This window comes from Harpia harpyja, chromosome 17, assembly GCF_026419915.1.
Source record: "Harpia harpyja isolate bHarHar1 chromosome 17, bHarHar1 primary haplotype, whole genome shotgun sequence".
Taxonomy (NCBI): Eukaryota; Metazoa; Chordata; class Aves; order Accipitriformes; family Accipitridae; genus Harpia; species Harpia harpyja.
In genome coordinates, this window is record NC_068956.1 from 14,049,075 (window position 1) to 14,071,363 (window position 22,289).

Below are 22,289 nucleotides of genomic sequence, written 5' to 3' on the forward strand. Positions count from 1 at the left end.
GTCAAGAGACACAGAATCATGGAATCATAGAATCATATTTTATGAAAGGTTTGCATCCTGAGTGTGATGCAGGAATTGCAGAACAAAGAGATGATGTGCGGAAACAGACTCTACAATCAGGGAGATTGTAAAGTAGGTATGTTTATTCAGTGCTGGGCAGCACGGGGGGGTAGTCCCACCAAAGTTGTGTGCGCCTGACACGGCAACTTACTTCAAATTTAAACAGTCAAATATTACATATACATAAGATTTTCTAATATGCCTATACATATGCATGACCTATCCCCGCTTCATATTAAAATTAGTTCCAAGAAGTCATTTCCCTAAGTCCCTCCTAACTGAGTCTGCGCAATACCTCCTTGTGGTGGTCGTAAAGATGAAGGCTGCATGTCTTCCTCGCGATGAACTCTTTACCTCTTGCTCCTGCGCAGGCTCAGTCTCCCTTTGGCTTTTGTTCAAATCACGTGGTTGGTCTTGGCTAGCTCTTGGGGTCGACTTCTACTTTTCATCAGGAACTATCTCTTGCTTCAGTTAGTTACAATAATGTATACATTAATCTTCATTCCTCATCCCTTTGAACTATGTCTATTGCCATTAAAACTCTATTACAAGTTAGATAATCATTAAACAGCTCCTACCCAAATCCATTCTTTACCATAATCATTAAACCCTTACCTATATCTAAAATAAGTAACCATGCTGATATATTTCTCCTAAAATTTCTAGCCCCCCATCTCAGAGAAAAGGCTAATTTTTAATTCAGTCCACTTTAAGGCAAGTAATCTACCTGAAGGTATTTCCCCTCCATACATGACACAGTGTGATCAACATTTGCTTGAATTCAGTGACTGGAACAAGCACAGATTTTTCCCTGAGTTCAAGCTGTCTTTTCCTTGGGCAACTGTATGAAACTCCTCAGGGAGTGAGTACCTCTTTGCTAAGGATACACATAGCTCATGGAATGGCCATTCAGCCCCAGCAGCTGCTGCTTTCTAGGTATTCTCTTTCGGAAATGATTAAGCCTCCTCGTACTTTTCCATGAACACAAAAGAGTTCTTGTCTCTTCCCACAGTAATGGTTACACACAGAAACACCTTTGATATTACAGATAACCTGATTCTATACTAAGGACATTCAGAGCACTTTAACAGCCCTCATTTCCACTGAATCCTGTGACAGTAGCACATACATTGTTATCCCCTGTGTGGGAACTGCTGGTCAAAACAAAGAATGAAAGGACATGATGAATCACTGCATTGATAAATTAAGGTCAGAGGTTTGAGGAATTCTAACCAGATTTAATATACAATTTGCAGACAAAGAGGAAGCTAATTTTGACTTGTCTTTTAAATATATTACGGTACTCACAATTTAATGACCTGCTAAGATCCCTGGCTTGCATTAAATGGAGCAAATAATTCTAGATGCTATACATCCAATTCCTTGTTGGAACTAGGGATTCAAATATTCAGTGTTTTTCCTACATATAGGAGAATTGCTAGGGGAACAAGGAGTGCTAGCATTTTAGCATTGTCAAGTATTAAGCAAATTCATAATCTAGAAGTCCACAAGTAGTAATTTGCCTTCACCCTCAAAGACAACTCTTGTCATGATGTTCTATTTTTCATCTACAGGTCACAGAGACATAAAAAGACTGTTTTCTCTTTTTAAAACAGGGAAACCATGGTATTGGGTATTAAAATAGAATTATTTGCCCAATATCAAAGGGCAAGATAGAGACAAAAACTGGCATATAAATACATGTTTCTAAGTTGCATAGGACAAAAAATCATGTTCCTCAATGCCCCTTCACGCCTCACTTTAGGAAAAAGATTTTGTTAATTCTATCAGATGCCAAACCTGGAAGCTGTGGAAGATACTCTTAAAGTTTACTGATAACAAAACAATCTCAAGAGGGAAATGAACACTCTCAGTAGAACAGCATTTGTCAGTGTTATAAGTAGGGATGTCCTTTCCCCTGGAGATAAACTTGTGATGAGAGAAAGGAACCTTTTTAAATGTGAACATGGTATCTTCAGGCTGAGTTTGTTTATGTAAGACAGGGATAGATCCAAGATTTTTTTCCCTTTGATAGCACATATTGGTTATGTCAAATAAATCTCTCTAAGACTTTCATCAATCTAAAGTTCATTTTTAGCTCATACTGAATAAGAATTTATGTCATAAGGTGCTAGACCAGGATTGGATTTTGTTCCTATTTTTCAGGCTGGATTGATTTCTGCCTTCCTTTAAGTGGGCTTGTTCTTGCATAAACTTTATAATGCTGTTACAAATACTGCAATCATTCATAGTAATGTAATAAAGATTCCTTGGTAAATCTTAAGTAGCACTCCCAGGCCTCATTCTGTCTCAATCTGACTAAATGCTTCATACTTACATCTAAAAATTTAGAGTTAATTGCTTTTACCATATGGTATAGGGAAAGTGGGAAAAAACCCCACCAAACTGCAAGTTCCCATCAGCAGAATGTCATTCCTAAAGAAACAATATTACCAATTCCTTCCCTTTCTCTCTCATGACCATCAAAGAAAACTTGTAAATGCTACTAAAAACTCTTTTCAGTAATTTACACAGCTTTGCTTTCGGTTTAAAGATGGAGACGCATTCTTCTGCATTCCAAACTTACTATCCAGAAGCACATATGTAGGTTTTGTCTCTGTGTCAGAGGTTGAGAGGATCAGAAGGAAACAAATTCTGGCAATTGTCAATAGTAAGTCCCCAGAGTTACCATCATATTTCTCTTCAGGATCTCCCACAAAGAAATAAATGCATATAATACTGTGTGGTACAAGAGCCTTAAATCCAGCACTTGCAGAAATTGTCACGCTTACTGTCTTCAAATTCTATAGCTGATCAGCAGGTTCAAAGCCATCTTGTGCAACCCAGACACACTGGACTTACATGCACATTTGCATCACGATTGGCAGTAGACCTGTTGTTTCTGGAAGTCCTAGACTCATTGTAACTAGTCCTCTGGAATTGATCTGTACACATACACTGGCCATACCTGTAGAGATACTCTAACATGTTAGGACTTAAAGTGTGAGGAAAATGACGTGGAGCTGGACATGCAGCCAAGCAAGCACACTGTCCTTGCTCTGTGCTGTAAAGAACAAGCCAGCAGTGGTGGGAAAGCACATCCACATTAGTATATGACACTGATACATGCATCAGACCTTTTTAGTACAGTTATGGATGTGTGTTGACGTGACTTGCAGACCTGAACTTGTTCCTGCACACAGGCTTCAAACTCATCACCATTTCCTTCCATTCTTTTTCTATTCTTAAATCACCAGTACTTACCATGGCTATATATATACTAGCTGCGTATATATACCAGTATATACCAGCAGCTATATTTCATGAGTACTAACTATCTTTTAATAACCAAATGAAAAGTTATTATCTTGTCTCCTAAATCTCTACACCTGACCAGAACAGATTTATATGTGACGTTTTAAAGGTAGAATCATGTGAATGGTTGATGGGTGTTTCTGGAAGTATCTGATGGAGATAATTTCATGATACTCCTCAACATTTTAATTCTACATAATTATCCTGTAATAATTAGAAGATATTTAACAGTTGCAAGGCTGGAGGGCATAAGGAGAAAAGTTTTTTTCTAGTCTCAAATGCACAGGCATGCAGAGGTTTTCAAGATACTTTATTATGTGAACCTGTGGGTTTGAAGGCACAGCTCAGAACAGTGATGCATGGTAAAGAGAAATAGTGTGGAGAGGAATTGAAATTACAGTAGAAGGTAAAATGTTTCAAAAAAGCACATCAGTTTGTACCAACCAAATATAGAAAAAGTAACCTATGCATTCTTATTGAAGATATGGCTGAAAAACTAGGAGCTCAGATCCATGTAGAAGGTAGTTCAAAATACCTCACCCCTTTCTTGAAATAAACATATGCTTTATAGATCTAATTAAATTCTTTTTAAGATCAAATTGAAAAAAAAAATTGCTTCCAACAGTTTTTTTCAAAACATTTCCAAAGAAACTTGTGAAGAATTCCCAACAAATTCAATAGCACTTGTCCCAAATAATATACTGCTGAAAATTGACTCTTATAATCTCTTCTAGTTTTAAATTTAAAACTATAACTCATATTTTCTTCAAATTGAAAGTGAACAAACCCACAGTAATGTCTACCACAGTCACAAGTGACCTCTTAGAACTTTTATTTCAGCTCAGATAAATGAGAAGTTTAATGATGGTATTTCTGAAATCAAGTAGGATTTTTTTTCTCGGTGGTGCTAAGGTTTACCAGTAGTATTCAACAGATTATTTCCAAAAGTGAGGAGAAATATTATCTTTGAACTCAATTGAAACTTGAATAAAGTTACTCAAAGGAGTTGAAAGTGAACAGGGTTATCATAAACAAGGAAACTATATTCCCATAGGTGTCTGCTGAGACCAAAATAAAAATGGATTATAATGATTATAAGAATTAACAATTATGCATATTACATTAAACTCATATTAAAGTTAGAGATATTTCTGCTGTTGCTCTATTTTTTAAAAAGCTGTGGATCATTTAAAAAGATGATGATGTGTGCATATGCTAGCTTTTATGGTGGATTTTAGGAGTTTTCTAGAACAGTCACACAATTTTATTCTTCATATTCAATTATACATTTCATTTCATTCTCACACAAGTCACAGAGGAGAAATAGATAAAGATTTTTTTTTTTTTTTAGATGTAAAATTCATACTCACTTGTAAGTTATGCAAGGAAAAAAAGCTTCATTAAACAGAACTACAAGTTGTCTGCAAATAGTGATATGCAGTTTGGGAGTAATTTCCTTTGAAATCATTAAATCTACACAGCTAAAGTAACTTTATCTCCTTGAAAAATTCCACTTACTACCTCATACTGATGAAGAAAAAAGTGAGGTTTTTTAAAATACGTTTCCTAATGACCCAGAGAAAAGCAAGTTTCCTCTGTATTTGCCATGTTATACACATTTACTTTCTGTAGCAGATACAAAAGCAAATTTCAAAAACATTAGTTAAATGCAATTCAAATGAAATTTTCTAAATACATGAATTTCAGAATAATCTCATAGCAGCTAAATGAGACAACCTCCAAGGTTTATAATGTCTTCATTGTTTCTCAGAAATATACACTATGAAAAAATTCCACTTATCAGTTCTGTTCAGCAGAAGCAGTTTTGTTCCATGGCAATAGAGCAAAAGCATTTTTGTCACTGATTTTACTGAAAGTAGGGCTGAAGGGCAAATAAGCAATAATGGGCAACAAGCATGGGACCCTTATGGTGCCAAATAAAGTGTACCTGCACACCTATCATCTCATTCATAAAACAGCAGTTGCTGAGTAGTATTGCACTGTACCAGCATAAACTATTCCTAGTGTGGACATGTGTTGTGATTAATAATGATTAATGAAACACTTGCCTGGCCATGGCGGCTGTTTTGAAGCCAGCAATCGTGACATAATTATATTCCATATAGAAAGAGGACAAGCATATAAGGAGTTTACACTTAAAACTGAATGCAAAACAACAAGAGACTTAAAAAATCTCCAGAAAGTCACTCAAGAAAGAGTATAAATTTGAACGTCAAAGTGAAGTGTGCAATTAGATATAAAATGAGAGCTAATAAATGGAAAAAAAAAGAAACTAATATTGTTATTTGTACTACTTCTAATATATACAAATAGCTATCAAAGTATAGCAAATCAAAATATGTACCTAAGGATGTGAAAGGAATATCGTAAGTGGTAGGGCTAAAGACAGTAAGTTTTATTAGTGCATCAGAGACAGAAATATCCTATTTATTCTTCATATTTAGAATTGAACAGGTTGAAGTACTTGTGTCAGGTAAGAATGGGAAGTTCTTTTAATCTTCTAATTGAAAAGTATGTAAAATAAATTCTAATAGGAAACAAACTTTATAAATTAGACCCATACAAGCTGCACAGAAGAGTCCTCAAACCGAACTTACAAGACATCAAAATTTGAAATCAGTCAGCAAGAAAGTAATTTAAGACTAATAATGAGCAAGCTATCAAGCTTCTGTGGTGATACAGTAGTGGAAATAAAAGACCCCATATGATCCACAGCCATCTATAAAAAGAAAAAGGTATACATGATTGGAGTGCTGAAGAGAAAGAGATCAGCCTGTTTTGTTGACAAAGGAAAAAATAAAGGTAATTTGATTTCCACACATGTATTTCTTCCATGGGGGAAGAAATTGATAAGGGACCATTTTGCAAGAATAGAGAGGTATTGTAGGGACTATGCCTCAGAGATGAATCCACACACTCTCAAAATAAAATACCTTTTGACAGGTTAAGTAATCAGTGCAGCAAATTGGTAAGGGGAACAATGATTGTCTCCTTCTGATATATTCAAATAAATAGTGTTACCATTCCATATGGGACTATATGTTGGCTTTGTGAAGGTAATTAAGTTAATAGGCTCAATGAAATTCAGTGATTTGTAACATTCGGGAAACAAGATTAGAGAAACATTTTGACCTCCAACTACAAGTCTGGGAATTTTCTGGATCTCTATAAAGTAGTAGAATTTGGAGCACCTTGTCTGGAAGTCTGAGTTACAACTGCAGTAACTCACAGCCTGATTTTAACTGGCTGAAGAATAGCTAGAGCTTCACCCATGGCTGGTTGACATGTCTGTATTTGTTGTGTCTCAAATTGGACACCCCGAAATACTGAGGAAAAGGTGATTTTTTAATGCAGCTTCATATAGTTACAGCAAGTGGAAGTTAGCAAATGATGGAAGAAATTAATAGAAGCTTTGAATTTGAATCTATGCTATAAAGTACTTTTCCCCATCTAAACTGCCACAAGATCCAACTGTGTTTATATCTAAGCTTAGACTTGAAAGCATTTCAAATAAATACAAAATGTTTTTTGAAAAAGTATCAGCATGTAACAGTTACATTTTCTTTTATGATGTCCTCCAACTTCTTTTGGAATACCTGAAGCAGACTACTTTTCAGATCATAATCAAACATTTTATAACTACAGGTCTTCTATTTCTTTTTTCTTTTCTTCCCCCTTAAGTATCTGCCATATTTCAACAAATATATGCTGTACCGAAAAGCCCAATGGGTGCACAATGACTAATGAGTGTTTGGGCTAAAAAGAAAATTGAATGAGTGCAAGCACTATCATCTAGTCCGTTTCTTCCCTCAGTATGAATGTAAATGACACAGTTTCCATGTAGACCTGTGTGGAATAGCAAGCTACAGTGAAAAGCCCTTCTACTCCCACAAGCAGGCATGTAATGCTATCAGTCAGAAACAGTAATGCCATTAATACATACTTCTTAAACAACCAGTTTTGTAACTTAAAGAATATTGCAACAGAAAAGGTCTCCAAACCTTGGTCACCTTAATTTATCCAAGATAGAGTGGTACTGAAATCCCCCACCTAGATGGATGTTATCAATTACTGATCTCTCAATGGCAGTTTCATTGCAGGAAAATTAGGATGTGTTGGAATTTGCTAAATTCTTCCAGGTTTTGAAGTTGTTATTTTCTTTTGCCTGTCAAGTGGAAGTGTTCAGGAGTAAAGCGCAGAGTGCTAAAGAAGCTCTAGAGAGAGCATTTCAAGTGATTTACTTGATCTCAATAAAAACTTGACCTCCCTTGTGGATGAAAGAGACACATTCCATGTAGCAAACCATTTATTAAGGATTCCCTACAGGAAGTGAGGTATATCAAGCATTATATGAACCTTAATTGTGGTTATATTTTATTGCTACTTAGATTATTAAGTGTTTAAACTACCAGATAACAGAATCTGTATACTCGATAGTGGAAGAGTGCTAACAGTAATTTTAATAAATATTTCAGCCCTGTTCCAACAATCTCTTGGAGGAAAGTTAATGGTCATAATCCAAGTAAAGCCCGCCTGAGAAAATCCCAAGCTGTGCTTGAAATACCTAATGTGCAGCTAGAGGACGCAGGAATGTACGAATGTAAGGCTGAAAACTCTCGTGGAAGAAATGTCTTCAGAGGACAACTACAAGTGTACAGTAAGTGTAATTGCACACAGTATTACCCAGCAATGTTTTGTCCACACTTAAGACTTTAACTACATATGAAGGGTGCTAAGGTCCAGTAGAAACAAAATATCTTTCTTCTGAAATAAAATAAGTATTGAATTAAGCTATAAACTTTTATTCCTTAGTAATGCATTAAAGTCTGAAATATAAATAAAGTTGACTCCCTCAAAGAACTGGCTTAAATACAATTTCATGGTTGATGTTTATGGGTTTCTGTTGTGGGTTTTGGGGGTTTTTTTAAGAGTATCAATATAATTTTAAAGGTCTGGTTTTTTCTCCTGATATGATACATAACAATGACATGCAATCTAAGCATGATGTGTATGTCAGAAAACAATATTAGAAATATCTTAGGATTTTTGTCACAGTTTTATTAATGTTTCACCCTTGCCATGCCTGAGTGCTGCATTTTGTCAAATTCATTGTACAGAAATCAGACCTGGAGAAGTGCTTCTGGTTTTGTAGAAAATTATCAGTCTAGGCATGCACAATTTCTGAAGGTTTTGATTTTCAGAAAGTGCTGAAGATTTTCTAAGATTGGTCTTTCTAAAAGTGTTTTGAGTAAGCATAAAAAAACCTGAATCATGTATCACATTGAAAAGAAAAAACATAACCTTTAGTTGAAGAAGTTAAAAATATTTAGTAATGTCGTGGTTTAACCCCAGCCAGTAACTAAGCACCACACAGCCGCTCACTCACTCCCCCCTGGTGGGATGGAAGAGAGAATCAGGAGAGTAAAAGTGAGGTAACTATAGCTACTATGAAGAAAATTAACTCTATCCCAGCCAAAACTAGCACATTCTCCACCCCTTATTCCATACCATTTACATCATGCTCAGGTCCCACACTATACAATACAACCTCATTAACCACCACCACCCTTCCCATCCTTTGATACAATACACAGATATCATTCCCTTAGTCTATGGACCGCCCCTGTGAAATGTCTGTAAAATGTTCATAAATGTCCACAAACATCCACAAAATGCCCACTGAGTTCATTTAGTCCATGACTTTAGGCTCCATCTGTTATGCTGGTCACTCAGGACAGGAGAGTTGCCTGGAGTTATTGGGCACCAAAGCCAGCTCAGGTCAGGTCACTGCTGCCCTTGTACTGCTTCTTGTAAGGCTTGTCCTCCACTGGTTCAGGTGGTTCCTGCTATAGTAATTCCTACAACATGCAACTCAAATCATGGGTTACCACAATTTAAAGGTATATCCATTACAGTCTCCACCCCTGGTGCTGTTGGGCAGGGTTTTAGGGTTTAGCATTGTAATGAACTCCTCCCCTTGCTCCTAGCCTGGCTAGCAACAAGGGGTTCCTGCTATAGTAATTCCCATAACATGCAACTCAAATCCCAGGTTACAACAATTTAAAGGTATTTCCATTACAATCTCCACCCCTGGTCCCTTTGGACCAGACCGTCAGGTTTAACATTGCAGTGAACTCCTCCCCTTGCCCCTGCGCCGGCTTGGACTTATCCCCAGACTGCAGTCCCTTAGGGGTGTACCTGCTCCAAGGGGAGCCTTATCTATGAGTCACGGTCTCTTCAGGGGTGTACCTGCTGCGGCATAGACTTATCCACAGCCACAGGGGCTTTGAGGTGCACCTGTTCCAGTGTGGCCTTCTCCATGGGCCATGGAGAAGATAGACCTGCTCCAGCATGGCCTTAGCCACAGCCCCCGTCCCTTCAGAAGTAAACCTGCTCCAACATGGCCTTGCCCATGGCTGCAGTCCCTCCAGGGTTGTACCTGCTCTGTCGCGGGCTTATCCATGGCCACACACTTTGAGGTGTTCCAGTGTGACCTCATGCACAGCCACTGATGCTTCAAGGTGTACCTGCTGCAGCATGGACTTATCCACAGCCAGAGGTGCTTCGAGGTGTACCTTCTCCAGCGTGGACTTATCCTTGGGCCACAATCCCTTCAGTGATACACCTGCTGCGGCCACAGACATAACCACGGCCACAGATGCTCTGAGATGTACCTGCTCTGGCATGGGCTTATCCACGGTCACAGATGCATTGGGGTGTCCTGCTCCCACATGGACTCATCCACAGGTCACAGTCCCTTCAACTTGAGTACACACCAGAGTTCCAGCCTGTCCAGTACAGCAGCACAGAAACAGCAGTGATGCCCTGGCCATCTGCCAGCCCAGGCACATCGCCATTGCTGTTATCAAAATGTTCCCAGGCACAGCAGAGTCGGATGATAAGCAGTACAATAGTACAGCAAGCAGCAAAAGCAGAAAGCAACCACTAATGAGCACTAGACTCTAATATACAATAAGGCAAGCAAGCCTCATGGCAAGCCCAGTAGCCTGTGAATTAATAGCTAAACAGCAATAAGAGCTATAAACTCGATCTAGCACATTCTAATCAAATCTGTTGTTATCTCGAACCCTTTGAGCCCCACGTTTGGTGCTAAAAAGGACTGTCATGGTTTAACCCCAGCTAGCAACTAAGCCCTGCACAGCTGCTCATTCACTGCCTGCTGGTGGGATGGGGGAGGGAATCAGAAGAGTAAAAGAGAGAAAACTTGTGGGTTGAGGTAAAGACAGTTAGGTCTTTAGGTAAAGCAAAAGCCACGCATGTAAGCAAAGAAAAACAAGGAATTCATTCACCACTTCCCATGGGCAGGCAGGTGTTCAGCCACCTCCAGGAAAGCAGGGCTCCACCATGCATAACCGTTACTTGGGAAGACAAACGCCGTCACTCCAAATGTCCTCCCCCCTGCCCCTTCATTCTTCTTCCCCCAGCTTTTATTGCTGAGCATGATGACATATGCTATAGGACACCCCTTTGGTCAGTCAGGGTCAGCTGTCCCAGCTGTGTCCACCCCCAACTCCTTGTGCCCCCCCCAGCCTCCTCGCTGGTGCGGTGGGGTGAGATAAGAAGCAGCAAAGGCCTTGGCTCTGTGTAAGCACTGCTCAGCAGTAACGAAAACACCCCTGTGTTATCAACACTGTTTTCAGCACAAATCCAAAACATAGCCCCATACTAGCTACTATGAAGAAAATTAATTCTACCTCAGCCAAAACCAGCACAAGTAAAATCATGGAATTTATATAATATTGTTGCTGCATCCTAGAGGCTAGAAACAAAAGCCTATATAAGACATACCCTGAATACTTACAAGTCAAAGTTTTCCTTATATTGAAGGTATGCTTGAGTCCCACCTACTTCCTATCAATTAAAGCTACATCACCTGCTACCATTCCATGAATCCTACAACCTTAAATACTTAGCAGGAAAGGTCTACTGCAGGAAATCACGCAATGAATCTTTCAGGCTCTGAATGGTTTTCTGTTTTCAAATATTGCAGTCAGTGGAATTCCAACTGCTGCAGTTTAGACAGGTCCTCAGGCTAATAGATACCTTTAAGAAGGAGTTTCTCCTTTGAATCAATTTTATTTTTCTTTTCTTGATTTCATCCCATGGTTCCTAGTGCTTCCCCCCCATTACTAACTATACACAGTTCTCTGTCTTTGTTACACACTTTCATTAAATAACCATAGACTAGCATACTTAGGTTTTTTTCCACATACGTCAATATTTCCAGGTCCGTAATCAATTTTGCTGTCTCCTCCAGCTTTCCAATGTCTTTATCTTAGCTCCCTTGGTTTTAGTGAGTATCGGCGTATCTCTGGATGATGCTTATCTCCTTGCTTTTCATTTCCATCCATCTAGAGCCAAGGGCAGGTTTTTGTCTTCAATTTTTTTTTGGTCCATGCTGGAAAAATTATGTGATGGCAAAGATGGTAGTTTGCACCTTTTGTTTTGGATATGCCATCCATACTGCACTTGAAGCAATAGTTTTGTAAGGCTTTTACTGGAAACAGCAATCAAAGCCCAGGAACTACTTGATGCCTCCTACTATGCCAATACCCCAGCAATATTTCTCTGGTATTACAAATTCTTACTGTCAATTACTTCCATGAAATTATAGCAGCTCCTGCTAGGGACCTGGGGTCCAGAGGCATTTAGCAGCATGCCTGGTCTTTTTCAACAACATTTCTTAAAAATTTAATTTGAGTTATAAGGTGTACCCCAGCTTATACACTTACTAGCTGTTTTCTAGAGCTGTGAAACTACTAGATGACAAAGCACCTTATAAAGGTGTTTCAATTATCTCTGCCTCCCTCTTTCAGAGTTAAAGGAATATAAAAGGTGCTCTTCAAGAGAGAAACCAAGATGCTGGAAAATGAAATTATTTCCTCAAGAGCACCCTGCAGACCTGTGGCATAAAATCACAGCAAACATGATGTAGTGTTCTACACAACTCTGCCTCTCTAATTAGCCTGGACACATTTTTGTTTTGAGCAGAAATAAAGATGATAGTCAAATCTAGGAATCCATAGAAAACATTTTCTATGTCAGGTTTGTTCTATTCTGTTCAGATGGAAATACAAATTTTTAGTTCTCCACCGTCATCAAAATTATATTTTTTACAGTCACTGCCTTTATGGATAGTGCACAGTTTGTGCTAATCGGAATTTTTTGCAATAATATCAGAACAACTTCATTAACATTATAGAAAAGGGATCCACTTCAGATTGTCTCATTCCTCTGATTAACAGATATGTGAGACTACTATATTACTAAGTTTCTCTTAAGTCTAATATGATACTTTAGACTATCTAACAGATAAGTCAAAACTAGATCGGAGTCAGAATTTCACCTATCATCTGCACTAGCAGGGAGCAAGGTCAGAGCAGGTAACAGAGGGCTTCCAGATGGAGGAGACTGGCAGCAACCTCCGGTACAGCAGAACAAGAAGCACAAACTATTGCTAGCCTTTTCAACAAGGGCCTTTTCTTGGCCTTGAGATGAAACACTCCCCAGTGGGCCGCTCGCAGCCTTCAGTGCTCCTGGAGACACCATTAGCGTCTCACGGGCCTACAAACCTTGAGAACCCTTTCCAGGGGTGTATGTAAGAGGATTTGGGTAAGAAGGCTTTAGCCGTGCAAAGTTTAGCCAAATGTTACTTTACAAAATCGTCAGCTTCCTTTGCTGACAGCTGATATGGCAGGATTTGGGGGCATTACTTGAAACAGCATTTCTTGCTGTACCTCTTACTCATAACAACAGTCAACATGAATTATTTACTTTTAAGGTCATTGTCTTTTCACTGACATCTTATTCCTCCAGGAGACAATGATTATTTCAGCTCAGAAATTCAGATGTAGGCCATCATTCCTTACCAGGGGTTTCCTGTAAAATTTCAGAGCAGGCTGTAGGACCAGCTGTGTCGTACTGCAGTCTATTTGCGTATCTCTGTAGGAACTCACTCGTCTCTTTGAATCTTCTTCATTTTGTCAGTTGCATCTGATCTGGGTCACCACAGAGTAGTTTGGAGAAAGCCCAGGATGCCCAGTCTGCCTGTCTGGTCACATTTAATCACAAACTAGTGATTTTTCATTTCTTACCTGATGCTGCAATCCAGATATACCATGACTGCCTGATGCAGCTGACACTTCAGATGTTGTTCAGAAAGTGGTATTTCAGATGCTGACAATTTCAGATTGTTGTAGTCTCAGCACTTAGTGGAAATTCAGCTGTAGAAGTGACAAAGACATTAAAAACATAATTTTAATAATGCAAGACATGCTCATATGCACCGCAACCTATTTTAAGAGGTGTTTTTTTTCCCCAAGTGATCCACTCATCCTGTAAGTTTCCAGGAAATTTTATTCAAGATCAAATTGATTAATAGAACAGAGCACAAAAATTAAAATTTAGGTGGACAAATTGGCCATTAACCTTTTGTAATCACAGTTCCTCCACAAATCCTGGCTTGCAGCATTTTGCCAATGGTAAGCACTGGTTTATGCAATTCCTGCTCCTCTCATTCTGAACCTCTTGGGCTTTCTTCTGTGTTACCTACTCACTCGTGCCAGTTCAGCAGAGGGTGGTGATGGGAAGCAGACCACAAGAAACTTTTTTTGGCCATTTTTCTTTTGGCTGGATCAGTTCCCTGATCCTGCTCACAGCAGTGCCCCATGAGCAGCACTGCTGCCACAGCAGGAGGGGAGGTTTGACATAACACAGGAGTGGAACAAGCAGCTGAGGGCAGGAATATTCTGTAATGCAGTGTAACAGACCATCCTGATTTTCAAAACAATTTTTAATCACTTCCTTATAAAAACTGTATGGAAGAAAATCCACTGGTGCCACTACAGTTTAGCCCCATGCAGTAAAACTGGCTAGAGAGGAAGAGATTTTTCTGGTCAGAATTGCACCTTCAGTTTAAATTTGCTATCTTATCTTTCTCATTGTGATAGCTACCTATTCTTCTCCTACTGTATACTTCCCAATTGGCCTCATTTTCAGAAAATTAATTTTTTTCACCCCAAACTGTACTCATTCACATTTTAGGACTCTATCCAAAGTAATTGTCTATGAAAAATTTTGTCCTGAATTTTCTTTCAGTTAAAAGTTGCTTAATAATTTGAGAAAGTAGGCTGAGTTTTCTGCACCTGAATTTCATTTTGCACAGAGGATGTAAAAACTGGCCTGTAAGCTTGTAGATTTATTGCCAATTTGTGTTTGTAAAACATTTTGACATCCTTGAATAAACAGCTGCAGAAATGCAGCATAAAATAAATCAGGGATTGGATGGTGATTTTAAAATCTCAGGAGCACTGTATAAAGCTGTGGCACAATATCCATAAAGACTACTGAATAATAAACCGCATCCTTCTATTCTTGCATTCACCCCAAAACTCTCCACTGGACAGTTAAAAACCAGGCAAACACCCATTTTTCCCCAAGATGAATGCTGCATTTATAAAAAGAAAAAAGAACCTATTAGTATTGAAATCTGTTTAAATGCTTCTTAGAATTTATATTTTCTAATTAAAATTAAATGCAATTATGGAATGAAGCTTTCTTTGCCCACGTGTATATTAGGATGATGTTAACACATTTTTGTTAAAAAAAAAGAAAATAATACATTGAGTCAGAAGTTGTACATCCAGTTAAACATTTCACTTTTTAAATTCTTGACAGGGTTTAAGAACAAGTGTTATGATATTATGAGAGTGACCCCTGCTAATAAGCAGAGAGGGAACTCTCTGTGGCAAAGTAAGGAGTACATAGAGAGAGGAAAGGAAGCCAAAAAGTTATGAAAATATTTCTCTCAATCATGCATTTAGCTCTATTCCTGCTACATCTACCTATTGCTTTGCTACCTTGTTCTCAAAGAGGTGGGAACCTGAGTCATTGCCTTGGCTGATGGCCAGTTCAACAGCTTGAAAATTATGAAACCAAAGGCCATTTAGGCTATGAGGAGAAAATTTAGGGTAGAAATACCCCAACTAATGAAAAAAAAGTTGTTAATACCAATCGATCATACCACTGTAATTTGCAAGTTTGTGGTTACCAAGGAAAACCCGAGCCATGACTGTGCTATCAAGACAGCCAGAGACAGAGGGTAGGGAATGGCAGTTGTGTACTGAGGAGAACATGTCTGTGGCCAGACTTGGGGACATGGTTTTATTTCAGTGTAAACAGGTGCAAGGTCTCATTCTGAATGCTCTGGTTCATGGTGAGATCAAATTCAACATAGAAAAATGAGACTAGATATGCTTTGGGTCATACAGTAGAATTTTCAGAAAAGCAAAATAATGAAAAGAATGAAATATAAATAGAACCAGTTTAGTGCCTCTTTGAAATTATAAGATTTTCTGGCACCATTGGCTAACTTTTATTAATTTTTAGTTACACATTTAACTGTCACATCTTCCAAAGTAATATTAATGTACCCATTTTCAAAGGAAACAATTGCTTCTCAGCATGCTTCTTTGGGCATACCGCAACATTCAAAAAGAAAATAACAGCATCAACTATACATTATATTTTTAGGACAATTAATAGACAACAAGTGAGCAGGAACTCCCACAAACTGCTTCTGGGGATTTCATGTGACCCTTTCGTATAACTTAAGAATCAAGTGATTCAGCACAGCGGAGCACATATGAGCATGTCATACATTGCCTTGACTGCAATAAGAAGAATATGGGAGCAGATGGTTTTGGTCTTGGGTTTGGGAGTGAGGTTGGGTCAATCTTATCTGTTTTCCGCTACCGAAGGGGAAATGAGTGATTCTTTTCCTGATATGTTTCCAGCTTCTGACAACTGTCTGGTCAGGGACTCTGAAGCAGACTATTCTCTGCTTAGGAATGATAGACACCTCATCCACTTTCTTTATCATCCATGCACAAGATGTAAGCTAGAAGCATTTAGTCACCTGTCATGCCTTTTCATATCTTCTCACGTCTTTGACTGGTGACCTGTCAAATGCCAGCTAGATTCAAAGATTTATTTTTAAACTTGCTTCCCTATGTTTAAGTACGTTATCAATTATCTGAGGTTTGAAGCAGAGACTTCATTGTGACAGATCTGGACTTCTATTCATACCAAGCAGAAGCATTTTACATTCCTTTAGCAATGAAGACCTTTAGCTACTTATTCTCTACTATTTGAAAAAAACCCCCAACATTTAATATCATTAAGTTAATTAATTTCATCTATCATCCTCTTTGCTATACAAATTGATATGGCTACAGCATGAAAACCCAAAAGCTGGCTTTTAAGCATACATTTTTATTTCTGCATATGAATGCTCAGTTCCTCACTGAGTCATAAAAAGTTTTCCAAATTATAAGACCCTACATATAGCTATCTGATTGACTGACGCATTAAAGATCTGCTTCTCTGCAAAAAGTATTCCCTGCTTTTTAAGAGATTATTACATGACATTTAGGTACTAATGATCACATATACACCTAACAACTGTCTACCTTTAAAAAAAGACTGTTTTAACATTGACTTACTGTGTAATTTATATTCCTGATGAATGCCGGAATTCTTGTGGGTTCTGTGCTTAAAAACATTAAAAGTATTTTCTCCCTTGAAATATGAATCTAACTCAAGATAGTTTAAGAAAAATACGTGCAAATACCTTACCAAATGCCCAGTTATTCCTAGCTGGATAAATTATGATTTCCTAGCAAACTGAGAAAACTACATGAAACAGATTCTATGATGATTAACCTCCTCACCAAAATTTAAATATCTTAGGTCTTGAAAAGTTACTAAATATTCTGTTGTGACTACCAAGCAAATGTTCTTAAATTCAGTAATAATGAATGTATTAATACATAGTACTGTAATTTAATCAATTGTATTTTATTAAATCAGGAAGATTTCTACTCCTGGTCATGATACTGCTCACTGCCGGATGCCATTACAGCATTTTCTTTGAAGTTATGGAGTTTTGTTAATTTTATTACTTTCTTTTTTAGTTTCAGTTGTTTGTTTAAATGTGCTTCTTTCTGAGGGTAAGGTAACTTTGTAAAGGCCATAATTTAAGTTCTGTAATTGATTAGGTCTTTGCATATCTGCTAGGGACTTACCAGTTTATATACTTTGTATACAGCATGTTATTTTTTTCTTGCAGCTTACCCACATTGGGTGGAGAAACTTAATGATACTCAATTAGACAGTGGAGATCAGCTCCGATGGGAATGTAAAGCCACTGGAAAGCCAAGGCCCACATACCGTTGGCTGAAAAATGGAGTTCCTCTCTGGCAGCAGGTACATTAGATGAGGAGTCACCACTATATTACATGTTTCTCCTTTCATTCAGATAAAGTCAGTTACAGAAGGTACTGAAAAGTACTTCAGAAAAGTACTTCAGAAATGACTGTTTTCTGTGCTAGTTTCTTAAGTGTTGTTATACAGGCAGGTTTTCTGTGCATGTCCCTTCTGAAACATCTCAAGCAATGTCAAATTGCATTCACCAGTAATTCACTGTAATTCAGAGATATATGGGAGATGGAACCTTCTGAGCTGTGTCTGCAACAACATCTGCCATTGTACTATAATGTATAATTAAGCAATATCTAATATGCTTAGGTTTTTTATTTTTTTTTAGATAGTGGTATTACGCTGTTTGTATCTATTTTTTTTTCTGTATAAGAAGATACTAACAACTCAGAGATGTGCTGTATTTGCTGAATCAGCTTCCTTCATATTTTCCCCAATGTTATGTTACCTTATGTTATTTACCACATTTTCTTTGTACATAATCATACCCTTCAAAACACTAGCAGGCAGATGTAAGAGGTACAATGACTATTATATTTTCATCGCTTTTCAACTCCATTAATTCTCTGCAAGTAACAGAACTCACCATCAAGACCATTAAAATGCTCCATGTAAGAATCCTAGAATGTAAAGTCTTAACTATCTATCTGATACATTTTAGAATTAGATCTAAATAAAATTCTCTTTTCCTTTTAAAAGACCACTTATGGCATGGCCTGCCTTTTATTTCACTTTGTTCTGTTTCTCTCACTGAATCATCAACACATCAGCCCACATCTTGCGGGTTTTTGCCTAGCACCTTTCCATTTTTATAGTCTCAAATTATTTAGAAAGAAAAGTTTTCTAAATTTATTTCATGCATTTTTCCAGATTAAAATAAAGCTGTTCAATTCTGAGAGAAAATGTCTTCATTTGTAAATGAATTCACAGAATGGATTTATGAATATAAAAGATATAATGTCTTTCATTTCACTGAATGTCGCTTCTATCTGTGAACATCAACCAATTATGCAAACAATGGGAAAGGAAACATAAACACAGTTTACTTTTGAAGCTGTGAGGCATTGAAAATAAGGTTATATGCCTTTACTTTATCCATTTCTGCCTTTTTAGATGGAGCTATTAGTCCTGAAATTGAAGCAATTTAAATATCTGTACTTTTTGGTTTTCTGATTTTCCAAACCATTAGTTGCATCAGGCTCTGAAATTTCAAATTAAATTTCAGTTTAAACTGGGGGCTTAGAAGAGAGAGAATTTTTTTCACAGTTTCCTCTGCATTCCCAAACACTTTATCAATTTTTAATTAAACCTACAACAACTGTAATAATGAAACCTAGAGATATTTTATAGCTGTTCAAATTATTCATTATATAGGCTCCATGAAGTACACATTTCCATAAACAGCTATGAACACCCCTTCTCTTCCAGCTGTGGTAACTATTTTCTACTACTGCTCCTTTCAAATAAGAAATTTGCACTAATGATGAAGGTGATTAGACCCTTTCACTCTTACTCATGCAAGCAATCTTTGATATCTACTTTTATGAATATAGTACCATGACTGAAACCAAACATTTGCTAGAGATGTGAAGATCATCAGATATGTTATACCCACAACTTCTTGGGGTATACTTCTTGCCTCATTAAAGTTCCCAAGATGAACTGCTTTTAAAAATCATGTAAAGGTAATAGCAGACAAACAAGCAAATAGACAAGACCAAGCCTTGGAGATAGTGAACTCGCACTGAAAAATATTTACCTTTAAATATTTTTGGAGCTTTTTTCTGCCCTTCCCCATCTGCTTTATTCTTGTCTTTCCTTATATAACAAGAAAAAAGTAGGCCCAAGGAAATTTGTTGCTCAGTTTTATTTTAGCTTAATAATGTCTTCTGTCCCCTTGCCTTAAGCTAATAACACAGCAAATTTCCAGTGCCTGTTTGCTTTTATAGAATTTTTTTTCTTTTATTCCATTACAGAGCAGGATTGAGATGGTTAATGGTGTTCTGATGATCCACAGTGTGAACGTCTCAGATGCTGGAATGTATCAGTGCTTAGCAGAAAATAAGTATGGCACCATTTATGCCAGTGCAGAGCTGAAGATTTTAGGTGAGTATTATTGAAAAAGAACAGACTGTTCCTTTTTTTTCCTTTAATAATTACATTTGTTCTTGGTCTGTTACGATAAGGAACAGCTTCTACCAGTCCAAACTTAGCAGAGCAGATAAAAGTAGGTTTCTTTTTATTCTTGTTTTTCATGTGTGAGTGGGTCCTTTGTTGCCAGAGAGAGCACAGGTCCTTCTGTTAACTGAAAACTTTCTTTCATAAATTACTGACTCAGTTACCTTTGGTGACTATTTCTCATATAAGGCTATTTCAGTTCAAATGAATGAAAAAATGTTTTTTACTACCTAAAAAATGAGTGCAGGAGAATAAACTTAGAGAACGTAAATATATTTCAGTCTCTGTTAAAATTAAAGTATTACTTCTACCTGACAAGGTAGAATGACAAGGCCATTATTCAAAGGTAATTAAGCATAATCTTAGTTTTAAAGGTGTATACATTTCCTGTGAAGTCACCAGAACTGATTGAATACTGGAAATTACATACTTGAGCTAATATCATCCATAGTAAAGCAAATACACTACATAGTGTTACCTGGCAATACAATAAAAATTTCATTATTCAAAAGCTGAAGTGGGGAGTTAATCAAGGAAAACCTGAAGCATGTCTTTCCAACACTCTAGTTTTCCTTAAAGCAAACTGTGGTAACACACAATGGGACAATAGTGATAAGAGGACTTCCACAGGGTTAAGTGAGACAGACTTGTCAGAGTCTTATGATCTTTATTAGAGTATGGTACAGCTGGAAGACAGGTGTCTATCAAAGTAATTCAATGTCCATATCAGAGACTAGAGGTCTCTGCACTGCTCAAACCTTGCAAATTTCAAAACCTACACCTGGGAACCATTCTTGTAAACTCCCAGTCAAATGAATAATAAAGCTGAAGTTACTGAAATAATATAGTACATTTGAGCCAAGATTTGGTTCTTCTGTCTAGTACATTTCCACTATTTCCTAGCTGGCTAACATTAGAATTTCACTGATAACTCTTCAAAATATTTCTGTCTAGCCATAAATTAAAACCCACAGTCAGTGGTTGCTCTCTTTCCATCACTTTCCTTTGTCATTTTTGATTCAGTCAGCAAAGAAATCCCTGTTGGTTGCAACGTTCTTTTGATCTGTTTTTTATATCTATTATAAAATAGGTATACCTATTATATCAGGTAGCTGTACACTTTCTTTGATGTTCACTAATATCGGAAATGGGCATTATATGTTGCTGCAGTAAAATCAGCCTTTCATTTTGTCATTTGTGAAATTGTACCCCTGTTAAATTTTAACCATAATACGGCATTAAAAAAGCAGTTGTGTTTAATTTTCTGGATTATTAAAGGGAAAAGAACAGAATAAATTGTCCATATAAATAGCTCTGGTATGAAAATTACCCAAAATAATAGTAGGAAATTCCTACATATTTAAGGCAATGAAGTGTAATATGTTCCTATATGTATAGCTGAGATAGTTGCAGGGGAGGCTTTAGTTTTGCAAAACTAGTTTAAGAAAAACACAAACAAATGAGATTACTTGAGAACAACTGTCCTTTCTTGGTGTGAAATTACAGTACTTAGTGTCATTTTCTGATACATTTATTAACTTAGCTGATGTATTGTAATCAATGGGACTTCTTGAAAAGTGAAATACTAAGAACAAGACATAGTTAAATATCTTCTATTAAGAAGTTCTCAGTTTTCAATTCCTAGCATTCAGACAAATAATAAAAAAAAGAAGGCAATAAAATTTCTCTATCAGTAATACATTTTGTAGGAATTAACTCTAGAGAGTGCATTTTGGATAGTTGTGGAATTTAACCTTCTTTTCATTTTGAACTAGTTACTTCTAACAAGTTATGTATGAAATCCAAAATTTTTGGAAAAGGTGTAGCTAAATCAACAGTAGTATTTAATTTCTAAAGCTGTTGGACTTCTCAAGCAATCTTACTTTAGTACGCTGGTGTGAAGGACATCTCACTAATTCATAACTGTATTAAATTATAGACCTGCCATCCAGTCTTAGCTGCTGATTTGAAATATTTTGTAAAATTCCATCTAATCTGCAGTGTAGTAATTTCCAAGACAAAAATGGAGATTCTATCCCCAAAACTGAATCTATTATTCTAATCTTCTTTTAGAATGTAATGAAACAGGAAGCTGTGATTGTTCTCTGTAGAGTTAACGTACTTCTTTTTAACAGCTTCAGCTCCCACTTTCCCAATAAATCAAATGAGGAAAACAATAATTATTACCAAGGGCCAAGAAGTTGTCATTGAGTGCAAGCCACAAGCCTCTCCAAAGCCAACCATTACTTGGAAGAAAGGAGACAGAGCATTAAGGGAGAGTAAGAGGTCAGAAGCCTGTTCGGTAAACTAAATACTGTGTTTGCATATTTGATTCTGTGATGTGATATGATATGAAAATACAGCAAATGACAAGAACATGCATATGTTAACATGGGTATGGCATAATTATTTTGTCA

The 22,289-nt window shown here is 37.1% G+C and overlaps 1 protein-coding gene across 3 annotated transcripts in view; it reads left to right on the plus strand.

The window, feature by feature from the left end:
• Positions 1-22,289, plus strand: part of CNTN5 (contactin 5) — a 680,093-nt gene that overhangs the window by 526,067 nt on the left and 131,737 nt on the right. For all 3 annotated transcript variants that reach the window (XM_052812642.1, XM_052812644.1, XM_052812643.1), the window contains 4 exons: positions 7,872-8,053; positions 17,546-17,682; positions 19,671-19,800; positions 22,008-22,158. In XM_052812642.1, the coding sequence (XP_052668602.1) occupies positions 7,872-8,053; positions 17,546-17,682; positions 19,671-19,800; positions 22,008-22,158 (600 nt within the window). The remainder of the gene's footprint in view (positions 1-7,871; positions 8,054-17,545; positions 17,683-19,670; positions 19,801-22,007; positions 22,159-22,289) is intronic.